This window comes from Haliaeetus leucocephalus, unplaced genomic scaffold (genome assembly GCF_000737465.1).
Source record: "Haliaeetus leucocephalus isolate CR32 unplaced genomic scaffold, Haliaeetus_leucocephalus-4.0 Scaffold295, whole genome shotgun sequence".
In the NCBI taxonomy this organism is placed as follows: Eukaryota; Metazoa; Chordata; class Aves; order Accipitriformes; family Accipitridae; genus Haliaeetus; species Haliaeetus leucocephalus.
Genome location: NW_010972731.1, coordinates 5,829,676 through 5,856,184, shown reverse-complemented (window position 1 = coordinate 5,856,184; position 26,509 = coordinate 5,829,676). Strand labels below are relative to the sequence as shown.

The 26,509-nt window shown below is 44.3% G+C and overlaps 1 protein-coding gene across 1 annotated transcript in view; it reads right to left on the bottom strand.

Moving 5' to 3' along the window:
* Window positions 1-1,305: 1,305 nt before the first annotated feature.
* SDK1 (sidekick cell adhesion molecule 1) overlaps window positions 1,306-26,509 on the bottom strand; it is a 410,390-nt gene continuing 385,186 nt past the window's right edge. Inside the window, exons 38-45 of the mRNA XM_010570301.1 lie at window positions 26,231-26,368; window positions 22,998-23,159; window positions 21,681-21,806; window positions 13,498-13,662; window positions 10,804-10,941; window positions 8,714-8,834; window positions 8,362-8,491; window positions 1,306-1,578 (exon numbers count right to left, since the gene is read on the bottom strand). Coding sequence (XP_010568603.1) covers window positions 1,306-1,578; window positions 8,362-8,491; window positions 8,714-8,834; window positions 10,804-10,941; window positions 13,498-13,662; window positions 21,681-21,806; window positions 22,998-23,159; window positions 26,231-26,368 — 1,253 coding nt within the window. The remainder of the gene's footprint in view (window positions 1,579-8,361; window positions 8,492-8,713; window positions 8,835-10,803; window positions 10,942-13,497; window positions 13,663-21,680; window positions 21,807-22,997; window positions 23,160-26,230; window positions 26,369-26,509) is intronic.

Sequence of the window (26,509 nt, the reverse complement as noted above, 5' to 3'; positions counted from 1 at the left end):
GTGCACAAGGTCATTCATGACTCTAATGCTTGAAAAACCTGGTTAGCTTTATTTGGAGATACTTTGTTGCTTCTCCCAGATACAAAGCTGAAGAATCAATAAAAGGCACCTGTGGACACCAAAACTCACCCAGTCTGTGTGATGGGTCTTTGTACTAAAAAAATAAAATCAAACAAACCCAGCTACCGTGTACTTTTTTACAGACCAGTAAGCAGCACTGCAGAGTCTGGGCGAGAAAGGATGCTCAACTTCAATTGACAGGGCAGGATAACTTTGACGATCAAAACCCTCATCAATTAGTAGACTCTCTAGCTTGTCACTGCAATCTTAATTGAAAGACTCCTCTGGCTTGCTGGGTTGTGTCCTTTGACTTTTAAAAAATGACCGATTCAAATGGCACATGCAGTCCACAAGGGAGGATTAGAGCCACGCCAAAAATAAACTGACCTTGCATCTGAATTCTTCCCACTTGCTTCACCCTCCGCTGCCTACAGTGCTTTTTTTGAGCCATCTCCTCTTCCAAAGGCCCTGGAGTTGGAATATTTAAAAAAATGCAGCAGGTCCCATTTGAACAAGAAAGGAAAGCAGGTCAGTAATTCAGTATAAATACACCAGTAGTGAGCCTAGAGCAGACACAGTGACGCATCTGAGCCTAAGTTGATCAGCCAGTGCTCCTAACGTGGGGAGCAGCAATGAGGAGAGGAGAGAGGAGGTGTCTGCTTTTCACATAAAAATTTGTCCCTTTTCTATGTTTTCCTACTTGACCTTGATGACAGGGAAAAATTAAAAAGGGGGGGGGGGGGAAAGAGAAGAGAAAAAGGAAGAAAAAGGAGCCTGGGAGGTTTTATGTTTTCTCTTCAAATCACATCACAAAGTCACTCATTGCATCTAGGGAATTCACCTCCTTGTCTGGGAACGGGGGGACAGAAGGAGGGGAGAGAAAGAAAGAGGGAAGAGAAGGGCATGGGAGCTGCTTCCTGAAGCAGTGTTACAAAAAGCGGTTAAAAAACCCCTACTATTCACAAGTGGTTAAAATCATCACTTTTCAGAATTCCTTTTTTTTTCTTTTTTTTTTAAACAAAGGTTCAGCTAGTTCAGCTCCATATTTTTAGAGTTGATTGTCTTCAGAAAAAAAAAAAACCAACAAAAAACCAAAAACAACCCAGCCTCATCCATGTTCCCATCCGTTTCTACCCTGATAGAGAAGTTACCCACAGTTCACCGCACCGGTCACGCACACACAGTCACTGCGACGGGGCTCCCCCGAGTGCCGCCGGCGGTTCGGCTGGATCCTCCAGCCCCGTCTCAGACGAAGGAGGAGAACCCTGTCACTGGAGTCCGGGAGCCGGGCGCGGGCTGTCCCGTTGGGGTGTACACCCCTCCTGAGCTCTGTGTCGTGATGACAGTCTGGAAATAGGGTTCTGTCTCGCTGGCGGCGCATTCCTCGTATCTGTAGGATGCCGGGTGCTTCACCCCTTTCTGCTGCCGCTTCCATGAGTTGTAGTACGTGGGGTCGCTCATGTAGTGGTTCACAAAGGAGTGCTTTGGCAACTCGTCTTCGTAATCCGAGTCAGTGGCCTGGAGCGTCAGGAAAAAAATAAAATAAAATAAAATAAAATCAAAAAATCAGCAACTAGCATCTCTGATTTAGCCTGTTCCATTCTAAAAGAAATTAGAGACAAGTTTAATATCGCCAGCTGACAAAAGCTGTAACTTTAGGGTAGGATGGTTTGTAGCCCAAAGTGTAATACACGCTGGACTGGAGAAAAGCGCTGTGCTCTGGTTTAGCCAGGCTTTGCTGCTAGAGGGAGAGTCCCCTGGCGAATGCTGGTGATAAGAGATGCAGAGAAATCCCTTCTAATTCACTGCAGAACGAGGCAGTGGGAGCTAGGAGTTCCTGTTTTGACAGAAGATGCAGGGAAATGTAGAGACGTCATAGAGAAACCAACACCTTTCATTCGCATAATCAACAAGACTGCAATTTCCATTGAGAATATCTCTTCTTCCGATGCAAGGACAGAAAGAATGTCTTCCCTGTAAACACACCGAAGTTAGCCAGACGTGCTGTTGTTTGTGGTGGTCAGACCAGGCCACCTGCATAGTACTCTGAGTTTGGCTTGCAAGCCCCATTAAGTATTGAAAATTAGTTATAGCGCTGAAAGGGAATTAAGCGAAATCAGAGGGTTTTTTTCAGGCAAACAACTCTATCTGTACGTTCCAACTGATTATTGGTGGTACAAGGCGCACAACCAGCGGCGACAGAAGAAAGAGAATGCAAAATCTGGAAAAGAAGAACTGCCAGGCAGGAGGGGTTGCTTTCTTGGGACGGCTCAGGCACAGCCCTGTGTTCAGAGCGGATCTTACCCCTGAAACATTTATGCATGGTGGCTGGATAGCTTCAAAGCTCATATCAATACCGAGTGGGAGCTCTATTGAGATGTAACCAGATAAGCTTTGTGCATCTGTCTCTCCTCTGCAGTACTGCTGCTGTGATACAGCTGGAGGAATCACAGGGGGCTCGTACATCTCCTCCGAGTACAGAGACCACGGCGAAGCCTTGGCCACAGTATCCAAGCGCACATTTTCCTTCTGTTCCCACTAATGTTCCCACCAATAACAGCCACATCCCATACAGCATACAAACATTTACCCAGTCATTTCCATATCTCATGCCTTCTCTCAAAATCTCTGGGTTGAGCATGCAAAAGCTTTTATTCCTTTTCTTCCCCCCGATAATCTGCATAGCCAATTCTAAAGGCAATTAAATATCAAAGTAGTAGCTGCCTAAGACATACAAGAGAGAGACAGGTAAGCGCAGCTCCTAACTGTTAGTTGCTGCAATTAGTTTCAAAAGGTTGGTATCGTTCTGATCTATGACACCACACAGCACACACACATCCTTCTTGATCCTGCCTGCCACACAACTGGTCTCTCCTCCTCTAAAGCTCCTTTTTAATGGTCTCTGAAGAACAATCCTCAAATGCCTTGCGAACCATCATTTGAAAAGGGCACTGCATCCATCATGCCACTTCTTTGCTTAGATAGCTGCTTCGATACTATCTCCTGTCCATTTTCCAGCATAGAGGGTGATGGACAGAGCTGAGAAATTTTTTCCCAGAGTTTTCCAAAAGTCTGAGCAAAGCAGCTCTTTACAGCTTTGCAAAATTTCCCTTCCGCTATTACCCATGCTTTGGCTCTCGCAGAATTATGTACTGCTTGATTATTTTAAGAATGCAAAGCTTCAGGTGCCTTGACATGTAATTAATATTACAACAAAACCCTACCAGCATTTAATAATTATTCCAGAAGGAATTCAGCAAGTCTATCTCCTACAAAAACGCTCCTTTGTACCAGCTGCCAGCCTCGGGAAGCCAACACCCGACTCCCTCCAAAGACTCTCCTGAACAGGTGGTTTTTGCGGCATGCCTGGAATATCCCCAGATTTGGACCACTTCACAGCCAGTGGGTGCAGAGAGCAGCTCCAGAGTCTTGGCATCGCTGCAGGGAACATCCTGCCAGCACTGCCCTGTCTATTTTTGTGAGGGGCTCCAACAAGAGTGCCTCTGATGACTGCAGATGTGGCAGGATGGCAGAGCACGGCAGCAATAGCTTGGGCAGGCTGGTCCTCAGCTGCAGATGGAACCAGCTTTACCTGCAGACCAAAAGATCCCTGAATCCTGATTTTCTCTGTTTTTATCAAGAATTAAGGGTTGCACTTGGCACCAGCCTCCATCTCCAAACATTCTGCTGCAGCTCCATAGTCTAATGTTAAGGTAAAAAGCGCTTGGGAAGCTGGAGGATGATGTGGGCATCCAGAAGAAAAGTTTCTACATCCTGAGCAGAGGCAGGTGGTTACGGATCACTCAGCAGTACTGAAGATGTGAACTCCTCTAGCTATCGTGGATGCGCTCCCTCCACCAAAGGCACAACGCTACCACTGCCCTTGCCTTGTCTTCTGACTCCTTCCCCAATCCACCATCACTCTTACTGACTCGGACATGCTCAGCCATCCCCCAAAGAAACAAGCCCCTGCTGAAAAGACGGATCACAGCTGAGTTGAGGTGTCATAAGCGTAAGGAGAAACAAAACCCACAAACTTCTAGTGGCTCCTTACTGGTCTTCCTGATGTCCCCACAGACATACAGAAACATAAAGACAAGTAAAAGGCTGGAAGCTCTAAGAAGAAATGTTGAGAAGCAGCTGTATCCAGAAGACTGACACACGACTTGATAGGTATAATAATACTGATGCAGCCACTTGATTTCTGTCCATCGCTAGCCGAGAAATACTTACCCACAAAACTAATATAATTTCTGTACCTAAGCCAAGTTCTTTCAAGATTGCCAGAAGTCAACATAATAAAGAGGAGAAACACCGGGAACACTTTTAGATGGGCTGCTGCCATTTGACATACAGCGTCACCTGGACTTGCCATGAACAGAAAGAGGGAATTTGAAACAAAACCACCTGCTAATAATCTGCCCACTAATTAGTCCATTATACCAACTGAAAGAGAGCACTAATTTGGTGTAAATAAGGCCAGTGCCTTTCAGAAGCGACTTTCATGAAACACATCCAGAGCTGTGCTAACTTCAGCCTTTCACCATCATTAGCACTAAATGCTGGAAAGGAGAACCTACTTGTTAGTGTCCATACAATGTGTTTTCTTTGTGTTTCCGTCAGAACAGGTAGGAATGGAATATTTCGTCCATGTTTCTAAAGTATCTCCTAAGGTCTGCTCCGAACAAGGTACTAATAACCACCGTTACCGGCAAGGAATTCTCGGAATTGCCATCCCCCATCCCTCTCTGCCCTGATGAAAATCAAGGAGCAGCAAGATAAACACCTGTTTTGCATGACAATACAGACAGCTTATACTAGAGGATTACTTTTTAGTGGTTTTTAAACTATTGAGTAAATAGAAATGCTGCAGGGCTTTTTGCTTTGTTTTCGGTTTTCTCCCTTCCCTGCGACTGTGGCTTTGTTACCTTGGAAACCTCCATAGGCTGGAGCACGATTGGGTGTGCGGTGACATTACAGACTGTCAACCAAAGGTGCATGGATGCCTATGAAACAACAAATACAGAAAATGAGAGGCTATCTAAGTATTTTATTGATAGCACAAAATGCACAAGTGCTGTTCAGAGGCAAGTCAGCGACCAGGGTTGGCTAGCTTAGTCAATGGGAAATTTGAAAATAGTCCCAATTATTATTTTTTTTTTTTAAAGTGACTGCACAAGAAACAACCTTGTGAGATTATTTCTAAAAATGTAGATAGCGGCAGTTTCTTTTGGTTGACATGAAACGAATACGCTGTAAAACAGACAAGGTAACCGAGTAGGCAAAAGATTTCTCCGGACATGGGAACACTTGGTTATTTCATGTGTCACCTGCAGCTGGTTTCCACACGGTGCCCAACTTGTCAAAATCATGGAGAACTTTACTGGAAACAAGTTAAACCATATTCCCTATTAAGTGTTAAGTGGAAAATTATTATATCTTCCTACAGAGCTGAGAAAGCAAAAGTCAGTCAGACTGCAGAGGGCAGATGGGAAAACCAGAGCATCGCCAGCGTTCGGCACTGACTGATAATGTGCGCGATCTGTGAGAATATTATCTCCTGAAAACTGTTTTTGGGAGACCACAAGGACACATGAGAACAAACAAACACAGACCACCCTCCCCTCCTGTAAAATTGCTCTTCCATGGCTGGACGACATCGCAGATATATCCTCAAATTTCTGTACACGGGGAACACCAAATTTCTTCAGATTATCTGTCTCGAGCCTCATCCACTTGACTCATTATCTAAAAGCCTATTATTATTAATCATTTAGAAATTACACTCTTAGCACTCTCTTGCTCCATACCTGTCAATTAAACTACTTTAACCTCATTAACAGTATTGGTGCTTGGCTTTCATGACATGGCGTAAGTTAACCACTTGATTTATGAATATTAAGAGTACTACTTGGTCTGCTTGATTTTCTCTTTGTTTCTCTCTTGCTTTCCTCATCAGGAGGGAGCTCGGAGGAAGGCTCCCAGGCAGCTGTGTTCTAAGTGCAGTCAGACAGCCCGAGAGTTTCTCGCAGACTTCTTCGTGTTCACTAAACCCCACGAGACTCGAAGCCAGCGAGCTTCCTTCTTTTCCATATAAAATCTTGACACCTCAGGCAACAGGGCTAAGGCTTAGCAGCAAGAAGGTGGCATGCGGGTTGAAAACAAAAGCAGAGTGTTTGGCCCTGCCTGCCCTTACGTGCATCATATTAAGTGGAATTTGAGATCCACGCAAAGATGTATTAGAGAAAAACAGCAGCAGGACCCCCTTTGCTGGGGAGGACCAAACCTCGTAGAACTCTTATATAAAAATATATCTTTACCTCTTCCTATAATGGGAAACATTTCTGCCTACTAAAAAAGATGGAAATTCTGAAATTCATGGAAAACAGAGCTTGTCTGTTAAGATGTCCTTTAAGAATAGAAGCAAAAAGAACAGAAAAGACACGCAGGAAGAGCTAATAGGTACACAAATACCTGAAAAGAGAGTGGTCAAACATCTATACCCACCTCTGCCCCAACCCACCCGCACCTCCTGTCTGAATCAGCCAACGTAAACAGCATTTTCAGGCTGATCAAAAGGCAGCATCTCCTATTGCTACCTCTACTGGGAGCGTATTAACATTTCATGCCTAAAAGCACTCCCCACCACAAAAAAAGCCAAGCATCAAAGACATCATACAGAAGGGCTGCATATCTAAGCCCCAAGGAAAAACAAGAGGCACATTTTGTTCACATACTCAACATGCACACACAGATTCACAAAAACACTAGAATCTCAATTGAGACCTTCAGGCTTGTCTGCAATACACAGTAAATAAATAATATTAATAATAGCCTGAGAAAAAGAAACAAAAATCACTTTCTTCTCTGTTGTACAAACAGTGCATAGAGAAGGCAGTAATGACACCCTGCAAGTAGACTTTTGCACGTTACCAGGAAATACCACATGGGGCATTGAAATTAATGTCAAAAGGTGCCAGTGCTAAATTCATGATCATGCTCAGCACACTGTTTTAATGACAGGTTTAATGCTGGGTTGTTACAGTGACATGACCAAAGCACTATGGGTTTAATCTGGAGGGTAATGCTTGTGCATTGCGTAGACAGCAGCTTGAGCTACGCCGAGGAAAACTGCCTGTACGATGGGTCGGCCACAGGGCAGCACAAAGCAGCAGGCTGTCCGTGGTAATTAACAGGAGGTGAGAGCTAGGTAGCCAGGAAAAGCAGCTGTAGCTGCAGGTGCAGAAAAGCTACAGATGAAAACTGTCATCTTCCTTCACTACTTGCTGCTCTTGATTTATTCTTGCTAGAAGGGTCAGGTTTGGAGTGGTTTGGCCCACTGCTCGCTTCTTGTGCTGTCAGTTCAGATTTGTCAGGATCTCTGCTGACAACACACGATTTTAGAGACAGGTTTACCTTTCTATCCCTTGAAGTCTGTCTATTCAACCCTGGCCACCGCTGGACTTTTACAGACCACAAGCACTTTCTTTCTTCTTAAAGGGGATACAAGACACAAGATGGAGCACTGCCAGATGGATAATGCCAGCACACACCCACATTTCCTTGGAGAACAGAGTCTAAAGGCAACCCGAGCAGAAGGCTCCTCTTGAGTTAGTCTAAGGCTGCAGGCTGGGGTGTTCAGAAACCTGAACGCTAGGCTCTCACAGCTGTAGCCATGTGCTCCCTGGCAGGCTACTCACTCCCCACTTACTCCCTCTGTAACAGAGGCAGCAGTTCTCACCACCCAAAACCACTCGTCCGAATCCTGGTGTTTGCTGTCGCTGCCTAAAAAAGGCACCGTGAAAACTTCAAACCACATCTCATACTTCAGTCAGTGCAACAATCCAAAGTGTGTCCCACCTTCAACGTCATCCAGACGGTAGCTGCAGCCAGCTGGTTATTTTGCAGCATATATACGTTTTCCCAAAAGTGCTCCAAGTTTACAGCCCACAGGCAGAAGGGGACATGCAGCCCCTTCCAGAGAGGTCAGCACACACTGGCTGACAGATTGCACTTGTCTTTCTATGTAACACTGGAAAACTGTGACTATCTGTCAACGCCAGGTCTGGAATCTGCCCTGGCTGGGTCCTGCTTGTCATTCTTTCCTTTGACATTTTAATTTTAAGGCGTGATGCAAACAGCCCGGTGAATTGGACATTTTGAAGTCCCCAAGACAGACAGTGACCACACAGTATAATGCAGGTATGGGATTGGGACTTTGAAGACTTGCCAGGATTCAGCGGGGAAATGAATGTCTGCAGTGACTGGGCAACCTTTGGCAAGGCAAAGGGAAGCCCTTACCTCTGACTCCGAAACTTCTAAGGGCTTCTCATTCAGGCCCAAGCCCTCGGTCAGCACAGCTCCGTTGTACTTGTTGCAGATATCCTCATCGGAGTAGTGCAGCCCCCCTGGGCTTGGGCGAGGAGGAGACCTAGGAAATGTAAAGGGTGAGTGAATGGGATGTTGTCATTTCTCTGAAATGACACAATTAAATCATGCTTAGAAGCCAGAATCACAGCCTGGGGCAGCGACTTGGGCATTAAAGTCCTCCCTAGGTCCTCCAGACAACAGTCTCATCCTTTTGCCTATTTAACAGTTGTTTGAAGCTAGATAAAAAGCCATTTCCAAGAGCGAGGTGTTCCCAGCTTCTTACCTGGTTCCATTCTTCTTTGAGAAGGTGCTCTTGATATTCAGGTGTCTGCTGTTGAGCTCCAGAGCAGTGAAGCCTCCGTTATCCAGGGTGACCGACTCTTCCACATTGGAGATGGTTTTACCTGGAGTCAGGCAGTGAAAGGTTCAGCTGAAACAAAGGCACTTTTTCCCCAAATACAACTGTACGAGCTAACTTTTCCTTCTTTATGTTTTATGACATCATTAATTATTTGAAAATCTCTTTACCTTTCTTACTGGCAAATGAAACCAATCAGAGTGAAGGAGAGGAGCTTATCAGGAGCGTGAATGGGCAGAAGGAGCCAAAAGAGGGGAAAGAAGGAGTCATGGATGGATGCATTTCCTTCGGAGGTAAGTATCTAAAATAGCACAGATGAACTGTGCTCCAAAAGTGCTTATTCTTGTCTTTTGACTATAAATAGGAACCAGGTGACTAATTCAGGTGGCCACTGAAGATGTCGTAAATGAGGACAGCTGTGAATCACATTCATGCTGACTGAAGCAAAGCAAGAGAAAGTAAAACTAAGGCAGGCAGAAAAAGAGGAAAAGGAGGGGAAAAAAAGGCAGGAAAGAAAGCAAGAGAAAGTATAAGTGGATAGCAAATGGGAAAAAGATGTCAGAGCTGTAATGAGGATAAGATATAGATGTGAGAAATCACCGGACGATGTAAGGCAGGGAAAAGGACAGGGGACTGGCAGAAGAGGGAAAATACAGCAAAGTATATTATTTCTTGTGATCAAATATAGCAAAAGCTTATTCTCTCCCATGCTCATTCTTTGTAATCCCAAAGGTGTGAGCTCAGCTCATGTCCCAGGCAGAAAGACCGGTTGCATATTGCCACTTTGCAGCAGACAGGTACTTTATCCTCGGCTTCAATTTCAGTGCTACATTAAGACTCGGTGTGAACACTGATATCCGACAGCACAGGTCAGACCTGTCTTTTCATGCCTGTCCCCCAAACACAGAGCAAAACTGAGAAGATGAGAGATTTCCTATGAGCCATGCATACAAATATGTAATAGTATTAACTTGGTAAAATGCCACGGTATTCATACATCTTATATCTCATGGGACTGAAATCTGAGTTTCTAACACTTAAGTGAATTATAAAGAAAGAAAAGATCTTCACTTTGGGACTGAATTACTAAATAACTGCCTGGAAGACTTCTTCATTACATTAATCCCTAAGAACAGGTAGTGCAAAGACCCATCCACCTGATCCTACTCATTAATGTGCCTTTTTTGGCATCTCCTGGCATCAGAGCAATTTCTTTCTGGAGGTGGAGAAGGCTATCAGAGAAAAACACGCGTGAGCAACCTTTCCAGGACTTTATCATGTAAGGAGAAGAAAAGGTAAAAACAATATTCAGAGCTCAAGAACTACGCGTTTTGAAAGGGGACTATTTCAACATTCCTAGTTATAGAGCAGGTAGCTCCTGCTTCCCTTCGGAAAGGAGACTGGTAAAAATCGTCACTAAAGACAAATTCAAAGCTTGATGCTCACTATGCCTTAAAGTCTAACGGGTCCAGATAACCAAGACACTTCCTACCTGTTTGGCCCCCAGCCCAGCAACTGCAGCTTGGCTTAGGGAATGAATGTGAGATGCAGGGCACTCTATTTAACATAAAAGAGTTGTGATATAGTCCTCACACATACAGACCTAGAATATTTGCATTGGGTACAGCCATGGAAAAGCAGAATCTGTCTCCTTCTCCCCATCTATCAGGGAACGACGACAAAGCTAAATGAAGTCTCAGCTCATTCCTTTTTTTGTGGTCTTCTGCCAAGCATTTGACCCAGACTCCTTGGCTTTTGCTACAGTCCCTGGAACTTCCAGATGCCCATGGCTGGTTAGCATCCAAAACCTGGTAAGATCAGGCACTCTTTGCCCAGTGTGGCTATGGGCAAAAGCCATTTCTACCAAACCAGACAGCAGAAAGATCCAAGTCTTCTGCCAAACAAAATAACTATAAAGAGAGTCCACGCTGGTGAAATCAGGGGTTCAAAGGGAAGGTATTTCTAATTCCCGCAGCTCTTGAGACTGTGTGCACAGCACAGAGCCAGTGCCTTACCTGTGCTGCAGTTCTTGTACTTCTTGCTCTGGCCATGCAGGACCAATGCAAACACCACCAGGAGGATGAGGATCAGACTTGAGAGTGCCATCACCAGCAGAAACCACCACTCCTCGTAGAAAGGGGCTTCCGTTTGTGCTGAAAGAGCAAAAACCAAATAACAATTCGTCTTTATGCTCCTTCAAAATTTTCTCTTCTTCCCCACAGTGAACGATGCATCTATAATAGGGTTCAGGAGAGAGAGGTGTTCAAAGGAGGTGACATAGTCTACTCTGCAGTCAAGACTTTTGAGGGGCTTGCCGACACTTCTAAGATGACAAAAAGAACAGGAGCATATCACGGCTCAAACACACCCACAAGCATCTTTCACACACCCAGAGCAGCGCTCCAGAATCCCTTAGCTAAGAAGAAGTTATCACCAAGTGAAGAGAGGGAGGTTTCTTCCCACAACTCCACACACCTACGTTTCTTGACTACTGCGGTACGCTTAGTACTCCCTGGGTCAAAGGAACCACTAATAGATCTGTCATGACTCACGATTATTCCACTTTTAAGAGGCTTGCCTCGCCAAAATGCTGCTCAGTGGCTCTTTGAAAAATACAGCTAGTGCCAGGGAACAAAGTACACTTGGTTCAGTGTCTTTCAGTACCTCCATTAACTCCAATTTCCAACATTCACTGCTACTCTATATCGTTTCCCCATCAGCTTAGCCGAGCCTGATGTGCAGCACATGGGTATCAATTCAGTTGCCTGGATTTCGTGCGATCTCAAGTAATTTCATCCTATTTGACCTCAATTTGAGACGCAAAATGAAACTAACTTCCCCTTTCTAGAGTTATCTCGCCAGTCTTGGTTTAAAGTAGTAAGTATTGTTATTTTCTTGCGGTGATACTCTCTTTGCCAGCATCCCTCGGCTTTGTGAAAAAATGCTGCCGCTGGAGCACAAGCCAGCAGTTGTACATAAGTTCCCTATAGTCCATAAGGTAGAAGAACAGCCGGTAGGAATGGGCGATGCCAGAAGACCAACTTCAACCCTCACTAACACCGAACCCAGGCGCCGTCTTTCCCCAACTGTCCTGAGCCCTGGATCTAAACACAAGTCTGTTGTAAGCCTGATGATATGAGCTCAAATTTGTTCCAAATCACTGGGTATCCTGCAGCAGTGAAAAGCAGCCACGATCTTTCTTTGCTAGGAGGCCGGTCCAGGCCAATAAAGCCCTAAAGGCAAACTGCACAAGCCATGCTGGGCTGAGCAGATTCAGTGCAATTTATACCTCCCTGTGCTAGCTGAAGTGGCCAGCTTAAAATGCTTTATACTTTTATGACTGTGAATCTCAACAGAAGCCTCTTACTTTCATGCAGCAATTTGAGATGAACACTGAAGCATCAAAAGGAGGTGAATTAAATAGTTCTGTTCAAGTGAAGAACTTACAAACAAGTGGTTTATTTATAAGAAGCATCACAAGGAGATGCATGCTCAGCTTCAGAGGAATAATGTCTTCCACGAAAGACTGGCATGACTACTGACCCTTTACATTGTGTTATAGTCTCTGTGAAACCACACATAGGAAAAACACTGACTCTCGGTGTTTGAAGTGGGTTGTCTATGCCCTTGTCCTGAAGGAGAAAAGCAAGGGTAGCACTCACACTGAAATCCATAGACAGCTCCCACGGGCTAAGTGGTTAATTGTGTAAGGACAAACGCAGCTGTGATGGCGATAGCAGCATTTACTACTCTTGCCTGCTGGGTAACTGTTGAATGGCGTTTATGCTTTTCACTGGAGAAGCAAAGAGATAAAAAGCTACTCTAGATACTGGAGCATTGCCAGGTTCTCAGGAATCTCCAGAATTTCAAATCACAAAGCCGCTTTATCAAGTTCTATTATCCCTCTTGCCTGTCTTTGCTGACACAGCAAGGATGAAACCTATTGCTCAAAAGCAACCTGGAGCACAGCTGTCCCTGCCAGGGTAAGAGGGGACCTGAGCAAAGCTTTCACGAGGGCAAGCTCTTCCACTTCACAACAGGCCATTGAACTTGAGCTGCCCAGACGTGGCAAGCTGAACGGAATTTGCTTTTTGAGGTACTGAAGTTCCTTCAGGAAACCAGAGTGCTGGGCTGCTCAAAGGGATTTTGGAAGCCAGAGCCCTGTTTACTGGGAATAAGCACAAACAAGCAGGGAGGGTGGGAAGCTCCTGAGAACATCACCAACTGGAACTGCCAGCCCAGAGGATATCAGGAACAACTTTGTGAAACTACACTTTTATATTTTTGAGAGCTAAATACAAAATAACACAGAAAATCTTTATCAGAGAACCCTGGATAAAAAAGGAAGAAGCAGAGCAAACAAAACAACAGGCTAGGAAAGGAGAAAAAGCAAACAAATTGTCAACTGTGTAAATTAGTCTTAGGGCAAGAGATCTTACATATAAACACTCAGGAAATTTGTCAGAAGGTTCTTTGTCAAACTTAACAATGGCATACATGCATTTTTCCTCTTGAGAGTAAAGCATACTGTAATAACAAGTCTTGATTCACCACTATATTACTCTGGGTTTATCCTAAAACAAGTGAAAACAAGCTGCCCCTGATTATTTGTTGCAACTAGAAAATCTGGCTGGGTTTTTTTCACCCCTTCCCCCACAGCCCCAAGAAATTCCATTAGAAAACATATTTAAAAAACCCCCCATGATTACCTGATACTGCCACAGAGGGAACACTTGGTTCTCCATAGCCAAATTCATTGACAGCCACCACCCGAAATTCATACGTCACACCCTGTTTGAGTTTGTCCAAGCCGACTGTGTAGGAGGTAGCACTGCGAGGAATGTCCTTCACAAACATATCCCACAGTCCTTCATCTAGGAAAGCAGCAAGGAAAGAAAAGGCATGAACTGTGCGAAGTGGCACTTTCTTCTGCTCACTGAAAAAACTTGCCATTAATTGTGTGTTTCAACCACAGGCGGTGGACATGCTTACCTGAAGGCTGCTCAGCAATACACACGAATGTCAGAACGCCCTGCAAGACCCCGTCTGTAAAGGCATTTATTCATGATGGGGTCTTATAGGAGCCCAGATGGAAGAGTTCTCGTCTAAAACCTGCAGCAGCACCCACAGTGACCTGAGCTGGCTAGAGCAGCTGCCAACCACCTGGGTCCCTCCTGAGCAGGTAGGGTCACCGCATCAGCACGCCCGGTATTCGACAGAGCGAGTAAAACCCAAAGCAACCTGCTACACTAATGAGTCCTAATCGCACAGGGTTTGCCTGCTTTTCGCATTGCAAAACCGACTTCGCTAGCAACGTGCGTAGCCTAGGCTTTGCAAATTAATGTAAGATTTGGGTCTCTTGGCAGGAGGCACCGTGGCCTTGCACGAACTGGTGCCTGGTGGACTGGTGTCACTGGAGTGCAGCTTGCTTTACGGTATCAATAGCGATATGTCCTTCACGTGGGCTGGCCCACAGCGTGGCACAGCCCGCAGAGCAGGACAGCCGGCACTCCGCTTCCGTGCCACGCATCTGTAAACAGGAACGAGGTTTTGTTTCTATTATAAATCTCTCAAAGTTTTTAGAAACACAATGCCATTCCAGTAAGAGCGTTTCAGTAGGGTCTTCTCAGTTCTCAGCAGCCGTACTGACATAGCTCCTGATGTCCCCCCTGACCAGGCACCGTTCTGGTCCCTGATCCAACCCGTCATCTTACACTCACTTGACTGCAATGGAAAGAACTTTCAACAAGGTGGATCCTGTTACCAGTAAGAACAAAACCAACAATAATTAAAAATATCAGACAACAATTTAGAGTGCAGGAATCAAACATTAATCTAAACGGACTGCTTTTCAGTAACGACTGGTGCCCAGCACTTTGCTGACAAAATGGAGTTACTGTCTACGCATGGGGCCAAACTCTCAGCTAGCCTAAGCCAGCGTAGCTCTTACAGATCTGACCTCACAAGGACCCCATGGGGCTTTTAACTTCTAGTTATCAAAGCTGTTCAAACAATGTCTATTTTCCTCTGCATGTCCCACAGCAATGGGAATACAATGATAACCCCTGTGTAGATACGACTCCAGCGCAGGAGCTGCCTGCTTTGAAAGAAAGTCCTCTGTGCTGTGAGATTCGAGCATCAGCACGACTTCTGTAGCTTGAGGTGTTATCGAGGTAACAACAAAGCAGGAGCCAGCAGCACTATCCTCAGCGACTTGTTCTGCTGCTGCAATGGAAGGCAGGAATCTGTTCTCATTTGCTTTGCATCTACCTGAGTGTAAACTAATTGGAGGCACCGCAGCGATTCCAGAATTGTGCTGGTGTAACAGAGCAAAATTTGGCCCTTAGCCTACTTCTGTGCAACAGAGAATAGCAGCAAAGATGGATTGATTAACACTGCAGGTGCATTTCCATGTGAATGTTTTAACTTTGGCATCAGTAAATATTGGCTCGGTAATTTGTACCGTGCTGCACGTCTAGCAACACACACAGTGACTAACAGCCCCCAAACTACATCTTTTCTGATCATGAGGATTGGCAGTCTCAGTGGATGCAAAAAGCAGGCTGAAATGTTATTGTTCCAGCTACATTTGAGAGATACCAAAGAACAATAAAAATAGGTAATTTTTCTGTCATGCTTAAAATTCAGACCAAGACGTTATTCACCCGCATGATCAGAGTATAATGAAGTTATCATAATGTACCATTGTTATGTATTAGTTGGATATTACAATGGCTATAAAACAAGAGATAAAATATTGACTTCCCTTTTACAGGGCAATAGAAGGCTAGATTATTTCTACCACGTAAACTTACAGTGTAATAAAAAGGGAGTTTGGGATTTGGTTTCTCGGAAGAGGGTGGAGCCAGGGATGCACTTTCAAAGTTAGATTGTTGCAACCACCAATACTAGGAAGATGCATATAAAATATTGGCATAATTGCTAGAATTGCCTGAGCTTTCACAAACACATTTGTAAACAGCAATAAGAGAATTTGAGCCCATGGTGAATTGTCTGAAAAGCAATTTATTTGCATTGAAAGCCACTTAAATGGGGGAAGAAAAGGCAACAATAAAAATGAATGTTCAACACTCATTGCAACAAACACAACTGTTCACACATGCACTTTCTCATTTTCTCAAACCTATCAGGGTGCACAGTGCAGAATATCCAACAGACCAAGAAGCATAAATTTAACCACTCTGTAGAGCTTGCAGTAAGTTGGGATAACTACCCCTGAGAAGTCAGCGTTACATTTCCACCTCTCTGTCCCCTTGGCTATGGGAGCAATGGTGTGGGGCAGCAAAGGCTGCTGGTGGATGTTTCTTCAGAGGGATTCTCGTCTCGCAGGGACTCAGAGATGCTCTGGCTGGTGGCCATACCTTCTCTGGCCCACCTCCCTTTCATTCATTGAAAGAATCTTTGCCCGGACTTTCTTTTCTGGGGTCGGAAACAGGGTTTGGCCAAGGCGGGACCCAGCATGTGAGCCTTGGGATCCCAGCGAGGTGCTGATGCAGCTACAGTGGTCAGAAATCTGCACGGTGGCAGCCTGGAAAGGGGGACATCCTTATGTCTCCCCCACTGCTGACCCCAAATCAATGCTATGCTGTGGCTCCCCAAGTCCTGGCCAACAAGGTTTTTAATTCCTGAGCCTCAATTAATTTATCTTCTCTCCATATGGACTATTCAGGCCCCTCTTTGTAGACAGAGATCACAATCAGATATATCCAAACTAAAAAAGCATTTTATTTCAGTGGTGAACTTTGAGATTAAATATTGAACACACGCTTGTGAATTCATTCATGGCATCTCTTCCCCCATCCCCCAAAACTAGGTTTGCTCTAAATGTTAGAAGTTCAGCTGAAAGAGAATTCGTTAGAAGGTCACCTGTGATAGCAAAGATTGGCCTTTAAGTTCAGTAGAAAATCATTAGTACACTGTACACAGTATTTTCCACCCAGTTTAGGGAGGAAAGATGCACATGCCGTGGTTGGGCTACCAACTGGGTATTAACTCATAGAAACCGTCGAGAAAAGCAAAGTTTGCAACACTGGACTCCCGCAAAATTTTCTTTCAGTAACAGCTGTCCCTTTCTTCATTTCATGTTGCCTTTCACGGGGCATTCGGCCTCTTAAAAAAGGCCTAAACGTCTGATGGAAAAGGGAGGGCTCCTCAAAAAAACTTTTTCTTTGTTTCCTGTTCCTATAAACGCTTCACCAGACCCTGCCCCAGCTGATGTGAGATTTGATCTTTATCCCCCAGCCTTGACTTCTCCGTCCAGTTTGGGACTGAGGCACGTGCGTGGGGAGAAGATCTGAATGACAGGGGAAGGTGAAACCACCTGAAATGATGTCCAGCCTGGTCCTGGCCATCCTGCGTCAGTGAGGAGCAGCACTGGAGGCTGCAGCCATGCACAGCACCCCCAGGTTAGCCTGGTTTCACAGGCAATTAATTGGGGTCTCCACGCTGAATAAAACTGTCAGTCAGTAACGAAGGCTCCCGGCTCTGCTAACTCAGGCCACTAACAAACAAGTGCCGTGCTGCGGCTGGGGAGATGGAAAGCTGTCAGTTATTTGGGTCTTAAATACCAGCCTTCCCCTCTTGGAGTGAGAGGAGAGTCGTGCCGTAAAACTTTCTCCTAATTACACATTAGGAGGTTTATGAGGGGAGAAGCTGCTGAGAGTTACGGATCGGCTGAACACGAGTCGTGTTCCTCCCATGGAGGACAAAATTAAAACGTGGTTGTATTTGTCAGAGGCAAAGGGCTGGATTGTCATGCAAACTAGTGAAAGGACAAGAATGGGAAGTGAAGGCTGACAAACTGTCAGCCTCGGCATGTTGTTCGTGAGCAGAAGCGAACCAAAGGCCCCATGGCAGATGCCGGCAATGCAGCTGCACCCTTCACTTTGAATTTACTGACTTTTGCTGGTTTGTGTCCATGTTTGACACTGTGCTCCCTCATTTGTTCAAAAATAAATAGAAAAGGAGGAAAACATAAAAACATTACTCAAGACACCAGAAAGGAAACTAAAGTGAGATCTGCCCTCGGGGTGTGGGAAGCGAAAACCAGTATTTATGGGAAGGACAATCCCCACTCCAAGTAGATGGGTTCTTCCCCAAAAAGTCTGCTGCCTTCATGGAACTGATCATACGAGGGAGCAAAAGAAAACACTTTCCTGACTTGTCTATATCCTAAGCTCATGATTTGTGGCTGATCCAAGTTTAACCGGCCCATTCATGCCAGCCAGAGTGCTAGAAATATTATTGTTGGAAGCACGTTAAGATGCAATTCTCTCCCACTGGGCTGAAGTCATCCCCTGCTTGGGAAAAGCAAACAAACAAAATCCAAAATGCACGATGGGGAAAGGAAGCAGAAGAGGAAATGTTCATCGACTTGATTGGGGTCGGAGGCTTTTCCTGAGGTGGCATAAGCCACGAAGCAGGTTGACCAAACACCTACGCGGCTGCCCTGCAGCTGAAGATGACCGAAGTGGGCCAACACACGCATGAAAGTCTCATGCTGGCAGTTACGTATCCACATGCACTCCTGGCAGCGTGGATCCCTAGGGCGTTACGCAGAAAAACCTCCTTTGTAGATAGGGGATAATTGGGAAAGGAGGTCTGTGTGAGACGGCTTAGTACGTTACAGGCTGCCACTGAAGCCCAGTCCAGAGAAAGGAGCCTTGGATGTGGCACGGCGTTGGGAAAAAAGGGGTGAAACCAGCCTCTCCACAAATTCTGACAGCACTGGGAACCTTATCATCGTCGTGCCATTTCTGTCTTCTCCTCTGCACGTAGAAACTGAGGACACGATGTAATGCCCATTCCTTAGCCAGCCTAGTTGATGTCTAGGGAGTGCTTACAGCGGCAGTGACAGAGGCTGCTTAATTGCATTTCTTGTAATGCACAAGGAGCTAAACTGGAATCCATTTCTCTGGGGACAGAGAAGTTGAAGGAAAAGAAAAACTCTTCTGTTTCTGTAATGTCTTCCTCTAGCACAGATCACTCCGGAAAAAATATTGGCTTGCCTGCTCCATCCCTGTGTCTGAGTATATTAAAATGCAGAGGAGGTAGTCAGCCTGGTCACCTTCCATAAATCCGGGAGAGAAACGGGGAGATCAAATGAACAATCTCAGCTGCCTGCTGCCACCATTGCTAAACCCAGCAGGGCAGCCGGAGCCCTGGGAGACACAGCAGGGCACCGAAAATTTTAAAGGGAAGTGACAAAAGGGGGTAGGGTTTGCCATTTCTGACAGAAAGCCACCGTCCTACTCTGATGGAAGAGTCTTGGCAGGGAGCTACAGCAGGGAAAATGAGATGATACAGCATTTAACGTTTGGGGTAATGAGGCCTATAATAGATGACACTTGAGATGTGAAACACTAAGGTAGCGGTATTGCATTTAAATATTGGCAACAAGCTAAAGCTTTTCATCTGTCTGTTCAATGCCCCTTTTTTGATCTCAGAAGGATGAATATATCTTTTCTTTCCTTGATTTTATGTGAAGGGCACAAGTCAACTGCTCTTCTCTTGGACAACAACTCCTTAAAAACAAAGGTTGCTCCAATCCACGCTCTACTACCCATATAAATCAACGTGCAAAAGCAAATTCTTAGAATGATATTAAAACAGAAGCTGCTCTGAATGACCAGCCCTGACAGGAGGAATTAGTTCCCTGCTTTTGTTAAGCTCGTAATTCAGATTTCAAACTCCTCCGTGCAGAGATGAGGAAGAAAAGTGGCACAGAAAGGAAGCCGGCACTTGGGTGAAATAAGCAAACGTTCCAATTAGTCTGTCTCCTCTCCTGGATCACATTTCACGCTTCCTACAGCTGCAACCAGAACGAAGGATGAGAATCCAGCATACAAATGCCTAGTTCATTTGCTACAGCAGCATGAATAGGATTAAAATAATCTGAAGAGGAATTAAATGCCTCAACAGTCAGGTTGCAAGAGCAGGAGAATAAGACCTCTTCTGTGTGTTTCCAGGATCAGTGGAGTGGGGCCAGCAGAAGTGACCCAGGGTTAATGCAGCTCAGACTTGCCTTGGAGGGACTATTTTCTTCCTACTCAGAAAGAGTGGGCCACAAATCCTACATCCTTAGCCATGAACTGTAAAAGTTTGTTCACATCCAACGGTGAGACAAGCCCAGGAACATCAGATGAGTTTGCAATGTCACCACGCGCACGAGTTGAATTTCCAGCTTGCAGACAACCTGTACACGGGCTGCAGGTTTGCCCCTAAAATACTCTTAACTCAAAACACCCTGTTTGGGGAAACGTAAGCTGGCAAGTGAACTTCAATGAACAGTTTTGGTTTAACTTGCTATCTAAACAATGCTGTTCAAAATAAGACAGGAAATTTTTTACCTATGAAGAAATAAGGGCAGAAATCAATAAGCTGACGTAAGGGAAACAGAAGCACGACAGTGTTATGCCTCTAATTAAAAAAAAAACCAAACCTTGATCTCTCTGAGAAACTCCAGTACTTTGAGAAGGTACACATTTTCCTTCACTTTGTTTTGAAAACAATTGTCTAGTTAAATGACAGAAGTGAGGAAGAAGTTTCAGGGTCACAGCAGAGCCTCACTACAGAGCAAATTCTATCAGATGCAGGTTTGGAAACCTGCATCTTCAGTGATGACCACAGAAATGCAGGCAATAATTTTGTTACTGGCCTGGTTAAACGTAATTAAAACCATGGGTTTTCAACGCAACCTTACATTCAAGACATATACAAGAAACAGTCAGGATCCTTTATATAATCAAACAGATAAGCATTCGTTTAATCAATATATAATCAAGCAATGTGCAAGCACCTAGAAGTAAAAAAGGAAAGAACAAGCAGCCAACATGGATATGTCAAGTATAAATCATGTCTAATCTCCTTCTGTGACAGGGTAGCAGACCTTGTCAATAGAGGAGAAAGAGCAGACATCATCTATCCTGACTTCAGCAAAGCTTTTGACATCGTGACATTCAAACACGGCCTACGTGAAACAAGTATCTGGTAGATGCATCACCAGCTGGAAAAGCGTACTCAGCGAATGGTTATCAACATTCACTGTCAGAGCCGAGGGAAATTATCAAGTGAGATTACACAGGGGTCTGGCAGCATTCACTGGTTTTTCTTAACGACTTGGTTGCCAGAAAGTGTGCACTTATTCAATTTGCAAGGGGTACCAAGCTGGGAGAGGCTGCAAACAGGCTGGAGCATACAGCTACTTTCAAAATGTCCTTGTCCAATTGGGGAAATACTCTGGAAAAAGCGGGGAGCAGCTTCAGTAAAATGCAAATCCCAGAAGCAAAGGAGTTGGGAGTTCTGGGAAAGCACCAAGAAAAACTGTGGTGATGAGGGGATTCCTTTCCCCCTCTAATGCCCTGCCTGCAGAACACAAGAACAAATGGGGAAAGCAATGTGGATACGGTGCTAAAGTCCTGGCCCTATTATTATTAACAGTAAAACAGTAATTAGGTGCTGTGTTCTGCTGCAGAAGAGGACAGATTTCTATCTGCAGTCCTCAAAATACAGCTTGCAAATACTTACTAGTCCTTGTGCATGAGAGATGCTGTAAGCCTTTAAGTGAGTTTTAATTATTAACTATATTAGCTCATCAGTTGGATGATTTACCAGTGATGTAGCACAGTGAAAGTCAGAGCACTCAGGGTAATTTTCTGTGACTATTCCTAAACAGGAGAAAATCTGCTAAACCACATAATAAACCAGCAATGGTTTAATACTGCCTGGCAACAGCGTTCTCTCACAAAATCCCTGTACCTTACTGGGATGACAAACGATCTCTCCACTGTGGGATGGGATATTATCTGTTTTTCAGCATGGACTGAAGGAAGGGAACTCATGATGTCAACCTCTCTTGCTTCCCATGGCTTACCTGAGGGTCGTGCCTCTATAATGTAGCCAGTTGTGGGTTTTTCTCCTGAATCTCCCTCAGTCCATTGCAGCGTCAGCCCAGAAGCAGATTTTGTCACCAGAATTTCCTGAGGAGAGCCGGGAGACCCTAAAGGATGAAATGAGAATAGCAAATGGTGGTGGTATCACAGACTGCAGTATTCTTCATTTTCTCTACTGATATAGGGGAAAAAATTATCTAGAAGTATTAGTCAATATATGGGCAACACAAACCAGTTCAATGGGCTATTGACCTAAATTTTTCACTGGTTCTAGTACCAGCAGTTACATGCCAATGGCTGGGTTTTAGAGACAACTGTGTTAAGAAGGAAAGAGAAAAAACCCTCTCATTTTAACCATGAGCATATCTGCAGCATTTGCACATTGTCGCTGCTGTTTCCGAATTCGGAGGCGAAACCAGTCTCCAAGTTTCAGGGAGAGGTTCGTGGGGACAGCTGCCCGCCCATTTGCTTGGGAAGATGCCACGACCACGTTAGAGAGGATTCCTGCTTTATACTGTCTGTGGTGGGACATGAGAGTTAAACTGTGGAGCCACAGTGCTGCTGTGCCAGATAATGGCTACAGAAGGTACGGTGACAAAATTAAATCTTGCTGGCACCCAGAAGAGTGGAATTGCCAGACATTGCTCTGATGGAGGGGGGAAAAGAGGCAAAAATCAGAAACGTGACCATTGCATTGATGTTCTGTGATTTACTGGACAGGCTTGTATCGTTGGGGAGTATTTACCTTGTTAGATTATCTGTTTATGAAAATCACTGATCAAATAAGAAAGCAAACTCTTTTGGTACACACACTGAACCAAGCTGGTATTCAGCCTGTAGCTCCTCTTGACATATCAGGAAATTTGCAGACCTCTCCCTCTGCATAAGCCAAAGTGTCAGGAGAGAATAATTGTAAATTCTTTCTGGCTTTACATCCAGGAACCTCTGCTGGTTTTGGCAGAGTTATTCCAGTTCTGACTCCACTGCATAGCAGTACAGTCAGAATTATGCACCGCGCTGTCAGGCTGCAGCATTGAAATCCCTGGCTAGGCCATTTGTGTTATTATTTATTCACGCTGTTTTGTTTACTCACATCAGACTTCTAGATTTCAGGAAAAAAGGAAACATGTTTTTCATGAGCAGTTGCAAAACTCACTGAATCATGTCCTGAGCTCCTGTGACTCAGCTTCTCCTTGGCTTGGAAATTCATGTGAAGCCCTGAGTGCATTATTCCCCGCTGTTGGACCGTGTTTGTATAACTGATCTGGCTTGTGACATGCTTTTATGGTTCCACTTACCTTCTGCTGGCCCAGCTGTGACGTTGGCTTGCAGTTCAGGTCCACAGGCGATGGTTCGGGCTTGCACTCTGAATAAATAGGTCATGCCCTTGGTGAGATCTCGGACCTTCAACCAGCGTTGCCAGTTCCCTTTAATGTCCACGGTGACCACCTTACTCACCCCTGGAAGAGCCACGCAGATAAAAAAATAAGAGAAGGTTGCAATGCAAAAAGAGAAATCAAGTGGAGCTTATTACATCTAGATGGTAAGTAAAATTATCTAACAGTTTGTTAAGAAAGTATATCTTACAATTAGCAGGAGTTTAAGTAGTGATAATAGCCAATTTTCAGCACTGATAAGTATAATTAGAGTTTAAGCTTGATAAGTGGGTACTGACAAGAAAAAAAACCTTACAACACAACTGGGAAATTACCAAGAGACTACACGCAACTTCACTAATTACTCTGGGAAGAAAGGAGGAGGTAAACGAAGAGGACTGCATGTTGCAGATTGCTTCCTATGCAAGCATTTCTCCACCGTTTCTTTGCCAAGTAACCTGCAACATTGCCTGGAGGAGGAAACGAGGGCCAGGTTCTTTCCTTTCATCTCGTCCTGTCATTTCCACCATCACCAAGTGAATGCAGAATGAAAGATGCGTATCTCACAGGTAACTTGTGGGTACAAATGCCACTGCAATAGGGGATGCAATCAAAGCGTTATTAGTTTGGACAAGGCTAAAGTCACGACCTGTGTTTCACTTTTCTCACTCTCTAAGAATTTTTCTTACATGGATGAATTAAAATCAGTGCTGTTTCCTTCATCAAGGTTCATAGCTAGTTTCACGTTCAGGTTCTCAATGCTGCATAAAGGGCAGAGCGGCAATGAGTGCTTTGAAAACAAAAAATCTAGTTTTCACTGGAATTTTCTAAAAGTCAGTCAACAGAAAGGATTTGATTTATAAAATATTCTATGGAACAGAAAGTTCAAGTTTACAGAGTCCTTTTGGCATTTTTCTGGTTCTGTACACGTACATAACACATTTCAAATCAAGAAGATAGGAAGTGGGAGAAGGTTTTTCCCAATAGAGAAGGCTGCTTGCTAGTTTCTCTTTCCAGAAAAATGCAGAAGGAAGATGTTTTTCAATCCAGATGCTTATTTTATGCAAATCAAGATGATGCTTTCAGTTTTTATCAGTTAAATAAAGAGTAATGTCCAAGCAATTTCTGTTCAAAGTTTTCTCCCAGATACAATTTATAACTCAGGGAATCTTTCCTTGGTTAACGAGGAAGCAGTAAAAGTGCTCCCTCCTTCCCTAGGTGTACTATTTCATTTCTCTGAGACAAATCAGGAAGCATTTGTCATTTTGAAGTTATGCTCCAAAAAAACCGAACTGTTAAAAAAGGCTCCAGGGCAATTTTGTTGTCTATTATTGTGTAAAACATAACATTGTAAAGCTTAAACAAGAAAAGGTCAAACAGGGAGAAGACTGTGCTAAAGAACAGATCGCTGTTAGAAAGTTTTGCAAAACGCGCAGGTTTTAAGCAGGCTTTAAGCAGGAAGGCAGGAGGTGTCACAACAGCGAGGATGCTCAGCTGAACATCACGAATGGGCGAGAAGTCAAAAGATGCAGGAAAAAAGCTCCAGGGGGGTCTGGTCCATCCACGTTGTTGCTTTGTAGCGCTGGGATGGAGGAATGTGAGACCTGGCCCCACAAGCCTCGCTGCCTGCGTTCAGCACCATTACGTGCTCCATCTTCAAATGAGTTCGGCTTTACCTTGCTCTCTAAACAAAGGAACACGGCTTTTCTAACAGAGGAAAATGATGGCATCGAGGGAGGCATTACTTGCCATGGCGGGAGAATAAATCGGTTTGCTGAAAGAAAAATGTTGGCACAAGAGCAAATGGGTAGAAACCGGAAAATAAATTTAGGCAAAAATTTAGAATCTGAGGAAAAGCCTTCCATAACCTCTCTGCTCACATCAGAATCTTCTACAGGGGAGGGAGGGACAAACTGGAGTCAGAGATAGCACAAGCAGAGGTGGGGAAGAGAAGAAAAGAAAACAAAGATTCTGAGGATGTTAAGTCAAATGCATGCAGAGAAAACATGATGTGACACTTCCATATTTTCAGGGGAAAAAATGTATTCTTAAACATTGTGTAGGAATGAATAAAAGACAGGAAATGCCCAAACAGCCTGAACCTCCTGCATACCCCGTGCACAGTTCTTGGTCAGAATTAGAAAAGCTTTCTGCATTAGCTCTTTGTGCTCAGACCTACCAGCCGTAAAGGTTGAAAGTGCTTTTATTCTCATGTTTTCATTCCTGAACATAACTTTCTCAGTGCATAAGACATGGATATTCAGACAATATAGATCTTTAGTCCTTAAAGAAGAAGCAAATACGAGTGATTGATATCCTTATTTCTTTCGAAAAGAGTTTAAAATGGATTGGCAATGGCTGAAATTACTCTCCCTACTGTCACACTGCCAAAGTCGGACATCCTATTGAACTACTGGCGATCTACCAGGAATATAAAAATATTAATAAGACCATCCACAAACTTTGTTATCTTTTCTAATTCACTTTTGGAATGAATTTACATTTGTTTCCAGAGAAATTGCCAAATCCGTCTCTGTTGCTGTTCTGGCAAATTAATGAAACATTTGTGGCCACCACGTTGTTGTGGTCTAGCTTAAACCTAGTGCTGGGTTAAAGATGCTGCTTGAGAACTCCACATAAACAGACACAACTAAATTTCTATCACAGTAATTCTCCCTTGTCAAAAGCGGCAGTGGTACCAGTGACAACTAGCACATTTGATGCCCGGGCAATCTTTGTGATAACAGAAGTGACACATGATGTGATAAGCGACACAAATGTGTCTGACGACTATTCTGGGACAGAGCCTACTCAGCAATTTCAAAGTGCAACGCAGGGAGACAATCAGGCACTCTCTCAGGCTGAGTTTCCTCTTCGCCCATACCAGGTAACGATGGCCATAAAATGACTTTTCAAATCACACAGAATATAGTTTGTGCAAGAAAATGAAAGAGGACAGACAAAAGCTATATTCCACAATATTATAGTTTGCTGAACAGTTTTGGCAAAAGCGGAATTGTTTTACTTACCCTCTGCCACCTGGTTTCTCTTGGAAAACAGCAGAAAGCAAGTAGGAAATTGGGCAGACATAAAAGATACTACAGTACTTTTCTATCATTTCCCCATGAATATGTATGATCGGAGATCTTTCTTACCCTGGACGGGAGCCAAAGGTTCATAGACTACTCGATAACCCTGCAGGACTCCATTTGCTGCTGTCGGCTCACCCCAAGACACATTGAGTGTAGTGCAAGTGATTTCAGAGAACGCCAAAAAGCTGGGAGCGCTGGGTGCTGAAAGGATTACAAATAGATTGAATTGCAGTAGGAGTAGTCAATCTGATATACATATATATTATAAAACATTGGTTTATTTGCCCAGCCTAAATCTAAAGGAAACAAGCTGAGAATGGGATTTGTCAATTGTATCCAAAC